Raw genomic sequence first — 9,924 nt, 5'->3', positions numbered from 1 at the left:
TATTCTACCTTCTGTGTTGCGCCGCGGAGGAGAGACGCAGGGAATCTCAACCGCACTGCTGCTGGGGAACCTTTGTTTCTCGGTGCCAGGCCCAACTGAAGATGGTGTGTGGGGTGGAGGAAATCCGGGATTCAGGGAAATTGAGCTGCGGTGGATTTTAAATTGCGAGGCATAAAAGTGATTGCCTCCTGAAAGGAGGCGTGTTGGCGAGAGGATGAGGGTGTTCCCAGTACCCCACCCCACCAGGGCTTCTGACACATAAGCTGGTACTCAGGGATGGCAATGTGCTCTCGCCGTCCCCGGAATCCCAAAAGCCGAGCGCAAGGTTCCTCTTCATCAACCCTTCCCTGTTAGTAAAAGAGTGGGACAGAGCAAAATGCGGTTCCTGTCTGTTGAAGGCCTGGGAGCCTTCCACCATCGGGAGGAAAGTGTGCCTGAAGCTACAGCCCCCGATGAGGAAAGGGACCTCGCTTCGGCCTCTCTCCGACTCTGCCCAGATCCCCACCCTCAGAGACTGGTGCCTCCCTGCAAGCCTTCAGCTTGCAGAGCCTTTCTCGCGCCAGCCTCTAAAACCTGCTTCCGCCCCCGCATGCTCCTCTCGGAGTGCTGAGATGACTTCTGTGCCAAGAGAGGACCCCGCTACGGAGACCCCAAACCCTGTTCCCCCAAACTCCAGCAAAATACGGACACCAGGATTGATTCTCACAGTAGGGCAGAGTCTAAAAAAAAAAAAAAAAAAAAAAAAGACTAAAGGAAAAGAAAGTCGCAGTAGACATGATCCAATTAGTAAATGCCTAATTGAATTAGTGTCACCTCCGTCAGCCAATAGGAGAGTCCCAGGGCTGTGGGGCCGCGAAGCCCCTCCCTGGCCGCACATATATAAAGCAGCCAATGACAGCCTGCAAGTTTCCAAGTGGTCAACTTGACGCACACTTGGGCAGTCGAGAAGGGCAGAAAGGCTAGCACTGGTTGGTGGATGGGGACAGAGATCTAAATCCTCTTCTTCCTGGGTGTGAGTGTGGAGGAGGACGGGGGTCCAGAGAGGCAAGAAGGACAGGAAAGGAAAAGGAGAGTGCTTTTCGGTCAATTTCCACCTCCTGCCTTCAAACTCAGTGCTCTTTCCTCGCGGAAAGAACGCTGGGTTCAGGGCGCGCGGGTGCGCGCCTTAGCGGCCCGCGTGCGGCCAGGTGGGTAGCCCCAGCACCGGAGGAAGGGGAAGTTACCTTCCCCTCGGAAGAGGGCGCTGGCTCCCCCATCCTGCCTTTATATTAAGGCCGCGGGAGGAGAGGAAGCAGCCAGCTGCCGTCTGCGCTTAGCAAAGCATGCAGTTAGGGGAGCAGCTCTTGGTGAGCTCGGTGAACCTGCCCGGCGCGCACTTCTACCCGCTGGAGAGTGCGCGAGGCGGAGGCAGCGGGAGCGCAGGCCACCTCCCTGGCGCGGCCCCCTCGCCTCAGAGGCTGGACTTAGACAAAGCGCCCAAGAAGTTCCCTGGCAGCCTCTCGTGCGAGACTGGGAGCGGGGAACCCACAGCCGCCAGCGCGGGGGCCCCCGCGGCCATGCTCAGTGACGCGGACGCCGGGGACGCCTTCGCCAGCGCCGCGGCAGTGGCCAAGCCCGGGCCCCCGGACGGCCGCAAGGGCTCCCCCTGCGGGGAAGAGGAGCTGCCCTCAGCAGCCGCTGCCGCCGCCGCGGCCGCGGCCGCCGCCGCCACCGCGCGCTACTCCATGGACAGCCTGAGTTCGGAGCGCTACTACCTCCAGTCCCCCGGGCCTCAGGGCTCCGAGCTGGCCGCGCCCTGCTCGCTCTTCCCCTACCAGGCGGCGGCCGGGGCCCCCCACGGATCTGTGTACCCTGCTCCCAACGGGGCGCGCTACCCCTACGGCTCCATGCTGCCCCCCGGCGGCTTCCCCGCGGCTATGTGCCCACCTGGGAGGGCACAGTTCGGCCCCGGAGCCGGCGCGAGTAGTGGAGCGGGCGCCGGCGGCGGCGGCGGGGCAGGCGGCCCGGGGGCCTATCAGTACAGCCAGGGGGCTCCGCTCTATGGGCCGTACCCTGGGGCTGCAGCTGCGGGGTCCTGCGGAGGATTGGGGGGGCTGGGGGTTCCTGGTTCCGGCTTCCGTGCCCACGTCTACCTGTGCAACCGGCCTCTGTGGCTCAAATTCCACCGCCACCAAACCGAGATGATCATTACGAAACAGGGCAGGTGAGAGCAGCGCGGAGGGGTCCCGAGGTGAATGACAATTAAGTGACTGTGTGGTCCTGGGGAAGGCCGGGGGTGAGGGAGCTGTGCCCATTCGCTCCGCGATTTGCTTGGAGAGTGTTTTTCCGCGCGCATCTCCAATCGGGTGTCCCTCCCGGTCCGCGGACCGGTTTGTGCAATGTGCTAATGTTACAGCTGTTTCCCACCTCCCTCCCCTCCCCTCCGGTCACCCTCACCTGGACTGGCGAGAAGGAGGCGGAAATGGAAATTGGGGCTCGTCCACAAAGCTGGATTTACTGGACCCGCCCGCTCGGCATACCGAGCTGGTCCCTGCATACCCGTGAGGAGCTGCGGGTGGGGAAAGGCGCAAAGATTGGCTTCCTGAGCGCAGTAGATGGGCTCCCGCAGTTTTAGGCGCCAGAGTCTCCATGGGGCGCCTCGGGGAGAGGGGCATGGGAAGGTTGGTTGGTCCGGTAGTTGGTTAGGCAGGCCCTGGAGCCAGACCTGGTGGGGTTCGGGACGTGAGAAAGTTCTGATGCCCGTCCAACTGTTAACAGTGGGTGCGAATGGGGAAAATGAGGGGTGGGTGCTGGGAGAGGGGCGTTCAAGGGGAACTTTTAACCTGAGGAGTACAATCTAAAAATTTTAACACGAACGACTGAACGTTGTTCTCTGGTACTTAAACGTAGAAAAACGAATGATTTTTAACATTCTGGAAGAAAAATGAAGACTTGAGTGGGGAGAGCGTGCAGTAGCACCTCAATTTGGGAAATACTGACTTTGGGGGCAAATTGTTTCAGAAAAAGAGATGTTCCCAGAGTTGACAACTCAAGGATTTTGCAGAGTAGGGGCCACTTTATGGACCTGGTATTCGGTTCTTTCTGTAGGCTTTTCGATGCCCTACTCTGACCTACCCCAAGTGCCGGCGAACCTGGTCTGGCGCGGGCCTGCTCCCGGGCATCCGGGTTTCGATCGCTTATCCTGCTTCTATTCCCTTGGACAGGCGCATGTTTCCTTTCCTGAGCTTCAACATAAACGGACTCAACCCCACGGCCCACTACAACGTGTTTGTGGAAGTGGTGCTGGCCGACCCCAACCACTGGCGATTCCAGGGGGGCAAGTGGGTGACCTGCGGCAAAGCGGACAATAACATGCAGGGTGAGCAGAGAAGAGGCCCAGGCAGGGAGGGGTGGGCGGTGAACTCTTGACTCCGAAAACTCACGTTTAAATTGAGTACTTGCCCCTCCATCCGGGGCCTAGAGGTGTTAGTATGAGTTTCTTGATGTTGACTGTTTGCATCGTGGAGAGAGGGAGAGAATTGCCAAGTCAGATCTCTTGCCTAGGAAGATAAACGTTGGTACTTTAGCCATGGCCCCACTCTTCCCCACCCTCCCGCACCAACTCCTACTAAATTCTTCTGGGTGGAAAGGACTCCTGACACTCCAACCTCCACTTGAGAAAGACTTCCCCAAGGTTGAGTCCACCCATGAAAACCCGATCACTTTCCATCAGATGTCGCTTTTCCAGCTTTAGAAGGCCCCAAATTGACCTTCAAGAGACATCTCCTGGTGGCTCCTTTTATGTATTTTGAGGTAGCGTTAAGATGACTGCCTTGTCCAAGGAAGGCCAGAAGCACAGGGGCCCTGGGAGGGCTGCCCGTGGAGTCTAGGTGGAGAGCCAGCACTGGGGAGACTTGGGCCTGAAGACTAGCTCTTAAATCTTTGCCCGGAAGTAACAGACATCCCTCCCCTATGTCCATGTGTAATCAGCCTATCTGCTTGGGTTTTGTGTTTTGTTTCATTTTCTCTTAGGCAACAAAATGTATGTTCACCCAGAGTCTCCTAATACTGGTTCCCACTGGATGAGACAGGAGATTTCCTTTGGGAAATTAAAACTCACCAATAACAAAGGCGCAAATAACAACAACACCCAGGTAGAGTGACAGAGGACGGGTGGCTTCTGGCCATAGATCTCTTTTCCTACCAAGTTTCCATACTCTTCGCTGTATTTGTAAATCTGCAGTTGTGACTTGTTTGCTCACCTAGTTTTAACCTTTTTTTTTTCTTTAGACCTTTCTCATTTTCACTAGATTTCAGTTAACAGTGAGTTGACTGTTAGGAGAAGAAATACTTAAGTCTTTGGGGGATTTAATAAACTAAGAGGCAAGAGTGTTTATCAAACACACGTACCCAGCCAGCTAGGTTTTAAGTTTCAAAAGCAGCAATGATACGATCTTAAAAATGGCTATAGAAAAAGGTAACTGTCAGTGGGGAACAAGCAGGAGTCCCATTCCAAAACATGCAGTTTGTCAAGATTTACCTCTAAGAGACTTTTGGATTCGGCAGCTCTTTTTCTGTACCATTTCCAGATGATCGTGTTGCAGTCTTTACACAAGTACCAACCCAGACTGCACATTGTGGAGGTGACCGAGGAAGGTGTGGAAGACCTGAACGAGCCCTCAAAGACCCAGACCTTTACCTTCTCCGAAACGCAGTTCATTGCAGTGACTGCCTACCAAAACACTGATGTGAGTGTCCCGAATGTCCCAGGAATCTCTGCAGCTAGGTCCAGTCTGATAAGGCCCTCGACGACTGACTGTTTTTCTCCCCTCTCTAGATAACTCAACTAAAGATTGATCATAACCCCTTTGCAAAAGGCTTCAGAGACAACTATGATTCGTAAGTGCAACTTTTATTCATATTTGCATGGTCATCTTTGAACAGGACATACATAACCAGACACTTCCCAGACAACATTCTAGGACGAGCTTTCACATTTGTTTGGGATTTTCACCTATTGAAATTTTTGCGTTTTTTTTTTTTTTTTTTTTTTTTTTCCCCCCTTGCCTAATCTTGCTTTAGAATTTTCGTGGAAGGGCTTTGTTAATTTCTAAAGCAATGTTAAGGGCTGGAAAGCGAGGAGCTTTTTGTTTTTTTTAACATGTGAGTGGAGATTTGAAATTTTCATAATCTGCATTTATATACCTGCCTTTTCATTTGATCCAACTTTTTTCTCCTCTGAGGAATAGGTATTATTACTCCCCCTCTTTTATTATTATTATTATTATTATTATTATTATTATTATTATTATTTTTACATAAGAAAAACCTAAAACTAAGAGGATGTCATTTTTACAACATTAAACAGCAAGGCCCCACAAGACCATTTACATGTGGGATTTGTAACACCACAGCAAGCATTCCTTCCATGACACTAACAAAGGAGAGTTGTACTGTTCTTCAAGTTCTAGGACTTGCAAAGGTAGATTTTTCTATAGTTTAAATACTTAGTCCTTGGGAGGAAACTTTTTCCACATAAGCCAAGCATTGGGCTGAAATGGGCCAGTGCATCTCCTGCCTCCATCCCTCCACTCTAACAGACCAGTGCTTCCAGTACAGCCCACTATGTGAGCCTTTTTGATTTCTGGGAGGTGGTTATTTGGGGACAACATTAGGGTTTTTTTTTTAAGTGTTTCTCTTTATATTGTAGCATGTACACCGCTTCAGAAAATGACAGGTTAACTCCATCTCCCACGGATTCTCCTAGATCCCATCAGATTGTCCCTGGAGGTCGGTACGGCGTTCAGTCCTTCTTCCCGGAGCCCTTTGTCAACACTTTACCTCAAGCCCGATATTATAATGGCGAGAGAACCGTGCCACAGACCAACGGCCTCCTTTCACCCCAACAGAGCGAAGAGGTGGCCAACCCTCCTCAGCGGTGGCTTGTCACGCCTGTCCAGCAACCTGGGACCAACAAACTAGACATCGGTTCCTATGAGTCTGAATATACTTCCAGCACCTTGCTCCCATATGGTATTAAATCCTTGCCCCTCCAGACGTCCCACGCCCTGGGTTATTACCCTGACCCAACCTTCCCTGCCATGGCAGGGTGGGGAGGTCGAGGCTCTTACCAGAGGAAGATGGCAGCTGGACTCCCATGGACCTCCAGAACAAGCCCCCCTGTGTTCTCTGAAGATCAGCTCTCCAAGGAGAAAGTCAAAGAAGAGATTAGCTCCTCTTGGATAGAGACCCCCCCTTCCATCAAGTCTCTCGATTCCAATGATTCGGGGGTATACACCAGTGCTTGTAAGCGACGGCGGCTGTCTCCTAGCACCTCCAGCAATGAAAATTCTCCCTCCATAAAGTGTGAGGACATTAACGCTGAAGAGTACAGTAAAGACACCTCAAAAGGCATGGGGGGGTATTATGCTTTTTACACAACTCCCTAAAGAGTTATTTTAACTTCGTCAAAATGCGCTAACTTTTTGCAGATGGACTTGGTGGTGTTTTTGTTGTCTTCTTTGCCTAGGTTTGCCAAAAAGACGTTTGCATTCCGCCTTTGATGCATCCCGTTTTGTGCAATCCTCTAAAAGAAGGTGCCAAAGCTTTTTGATTGCTGCAGGTAACTGAAACAAGCCTCGCATTTTTTTTCTTTTTTAAATAAAATTAATGAAGGACTTTAAAGCGTTTTAAAATTCGAGGGTTATTCAAGGTTCTGGATTTATTTATTGGAGGCACTAAATATTCAGAGAATCGGGCTATGAAGATTCGAGTGCTGAGCGCTAGCCAATGAGTAGTAGAAGGCTTTGGTTCTCATTCCTCTGTGTAAATCTGTAAGCAAAGAGAATCCCAGAGTGGCAAGGGGTTTTGCTTCCGGAAGAGAAGGGCTGGGCCTTAAGCTTCAACAGGGGACTTTTTGCTGTTCCTTTCTCCTAGGGACAAAAGATAGCTAGGCCTGGGAGGTGAGAAAAACCTGATGTGAAGGTGCTGGCTTTACCTGACTTTGATTCCTCCTCGGCTTTCAAAGCAAGCCATGTTTGCCCCTAGTTCAGGACTGTTTCACTGGCTGGGCCTCTGCTGCGGGCTGGGGTGACTAGTAGGACTCAGGAGAGGGCAGGCGAGGGAGTCGCCAAAAAAGAAAAAAAAAAGAGAAATTTAAAGTGTACAGTTCCGTGTGTGCTTAGATACACCGTAGAATACCGTGGGATATATTGTACAAATAGTCTACTTACGTGTCTGAGATGATGAAAACTGGTGCTTTGGCTTTGTCAAGCATTCACAGATCACCTGACAGCAGGGCCAGGGGGATAGGTTCTCTCATCATCCCGGATATTGGGGAATATTCTGTTTACTTCTTAGATAGTTAAGAATGTATTCAGCTACTCTGTACTAACTTGAAACGTGTGTAAGGACAAACTCCTCTATTTCACCCTCTTTCTTTGCCATCCCCACTACCCAGCTCGGTAATGTGAAAAAACTACAACCTGATGCCACAGCTCCTATAAGCTTTTTAGAGATCTTGGATTTTTATGTACAGTCTTAGTCATTTTTAATAAATGTGGTTCATTAAGGGAACAGGCATAGCTCTGTCTTCTGTACTTGGAGTTGTAATCTTTGTTTTAAAGATCTTATTTTGCCTTCCCTCTCCACCCTTCTCCAGCATGAACACTATGTTCCCCCCACCCCCACCCTCAGGCTCTAGAATCTGTAAGTGGACACTGTAGGCATGAGGGGGTGGGGTTGCTTTTGTTTATCTTCGTTTTTTCTTGAAGATGAATGGGTTTATTTCCTCACCCCACTGGGAAGTCTGGACAATGGGTATTGGGCCGGTGGGGGTGGGGAGAGGGGAGTTGCAGAGATGCAGGATTGCCTATGCTAGGCGTCACCCGGATTGGAAAACCTCAGCCTCCAGCCCTTGGATTTCGGGCCCTGCCTCGGCCCGTGACCACTTTGTTCTCTGGGCTTTTTCCTAGGCTTTCTTGGGGCCACCCATCCCTGGACCCACGTGGGCTCCCCGGGAACCCCCGCGGCCCTTTGAGCGCCCACGAGTTACTGGTCCCTGCAGCGCGGCGGGAAGCGGGCCGCCCACAACTCAGCTTCTGCTCCAACCTGCGGCTTTTTTCTACACGGAGCCCCCAAGCGCGCCCGCCGCCGCGGGCTGCTCGCCTCGGTAGCTGCTGGCCAGGGCGCGCTGCGGGCAGCCAAACTCGGCCAGGGGCTCTGGGGACGCTGCGGCGGCGGGGCGGGCTAGGGGCGGGCGCGACACTTACAAATGAGGATTCCAGTCGTCCCGTGCAGCTCCACTCAGCAAACAGCGCCCGGGGAGCGGTTTGCGCGGAGTCTAGCTCCGTTTATTCGGCTCTCATTCCCCAGGAGGGCGAAGGCCACCCCATCCCCTGGCTGAGCCCTGGGCCCGCCGAAAAGTTAAACCCAGGAGTGGGGAGGAGGGCCCTTTGTCCCCCTGCCAGACGTCCCGCCAGGCTTATCAGCAGACGGCTTCTGGCCCAGCTTGCAAACCTTTCCAGCCCCTTCCTGACCCTCCCGGGGTAAAGGTCTGGCCGGGAGGGTCATTTTGCTAAACCGCGTGGCGCGGAAATGCAGCTGCTAAGAGGATTAGCTGCTGGGAGGCGAGCAATCAGCCGGGACCTCCTCCTCTTCCGCGCCCAATTAAGGCCGCCAGGAGCCTCTCCCCAGTTTCCCATTCCCTGGACCGTTCCTGGGCCCGAGTTCTTCCCGCGCCGCCCGTGACCTTGGGGACCTGGACTCCAGCCCCACGTCTATGACGGTGCCTGTTCAAAACGCTTAGCCAAAGCCGCCCGGAATTTTACGACGCCAGAAGCGAAAGCTTGATATCTGGTTTATGTATATTTATTATGGATGACAGATTCAGACTCTGGCGGGAGGATTCGCAGCCCCCCTCACCTGGTCAGCGCCCCCCTCTCCCTCCAGGAACCATAGCGTCCTGGGGGCTGCGACGGAATTTTGAAACAGTGCTCTGCCCTCTGGAACGCCGGAAAATGCTAATCGCCGCCGGGATAAAGCAGACTCCGGCCCCAGTCTATTTCGAGTCCTGTATATTTTTGCAGCGTACAGTAAAAAGAACCTGGTACTTGTGAAAAGTCCCTCACAGTGTTTAATAGAAACGTAAGTGGCTGAGTGGCCCCAATTAACACCTTGTGATAAGGCATTCCTAAGATGGAGTGTCAGACACCAAATTGTGAAGAGATGTATCTAATTAATCCTCCTAGGATGACACCGATAAACAAGCCTCTATTTAAATAAAGATCAAGGGCTCGGCGCCCCGTTTGTTTACATTCTCTGCCAGGGTCCCCGAGTTTGCACCCGCGCAGGCGGCGTTCCTGGCGCAGGGTGGAGACCCCGGCTTGGGGGTCTGCTGCTCCGCCGGGGTTCGCTTCACCTCCGTTCCTGCTCCAGACAAAAGCACACGGTAAAGGGAATAAACTGCAACGAAAGTCCAGAGGAAAACGAAGCGCAAAACGGACCCGACTCTGAGTTGGAAATGCTGTTGTTTGCCATTTTCCGCGCTGTCCTATACAAAGCCATTTTTTGGTTCGAGTTTTCTTTTTTCTTTTTTTAAGGCAAACGAAAAAAATAGCCCCCGCGTAGCCTCTGGAAGTCTTTTCTGTTTTGGGAATAACTCGGGGCGGGGCCTTCCTCCGCTCCCCACCCCGCCCCGGCACAAGTTCGCTCCCCTTGGTTCCAGGATTCCTTCTCCTGGGTGCCGAAGCTGTGAATTGCTCGGACCTGGGGTAGCTGTCCTGGGGGTGGGGTGGGGACCCGCCCACTGGGAAAGGCAGGAAGGGTACGAAAAGAAATACGCGATGGGGAAAGTTGCATACTAGTGCGCCCAACTGTGTACTAGGGTCGGGGTTTGGAGCCCGCTTGGGGTCTGCAGCAAAGCATCTCCCAACTCCGTAATGGAGA

General features: G+C 52.8%; 1 protein-coding gene across 2 annotated transcripts; it reads left to right on the top strand.

Annotated features, from left to right (window-relative positions):
- Nucleotides 1-1,245: 1,245 nt before the first annotated feature.
- Nucleotides 1,246-7,554, top strand: EOMES (eomesodermin). Of its 2 annotated transcripts, none has more exons than XM_008709435.2 (6): nt 1,246-2,203; nt 3,204-3,358; nt 4,012-4,133; nt 4,569-4,727; nt 4,817-4,878; nt 5,747-7,554. In XM_008709435.2, exons 1-6 carry the CDS (start codon nt 1,323-1,325, stop codon nt 6,426-6,428), a joined length of 2,061 nt encoding a protein of 686 aa, XP_008707657.2. In that variant the 5' UTR covers nt 1,246-1,322; the 3' UTR covers nt 6,429-7,554. The 2 variants fall into 2 exon arrangements, with proteins under 2 accessions (XP_008707657.2, XP_008707651.2); XM_008709429.2 differs by having other exon boundaries at nt 1,252-2,203; nt 5,690-7,554.
- Nucleotides 7,555-9,924: the final 2,370 nt, after the last annotated feature.

The sequence above is a fragment of the Ursus maritimus genome, unplaced genomic scaffold (assembly GCF_017311325.1).
Source record: "Ursus maritimus isolate PB19 unplaced genomic scaffold, ASM1731132v1 scaffold_20, whole genome shotgun sequence".
Taxonomy (NCBI): Eukaryota; Metazoa; Chordata; class Mammalia; order Carnivora; family Ursidae; genus Ursus; species Ursus maritimus.
This window is presented reverse-complemented; position numbering and strand designations above follow the sequence as displayed.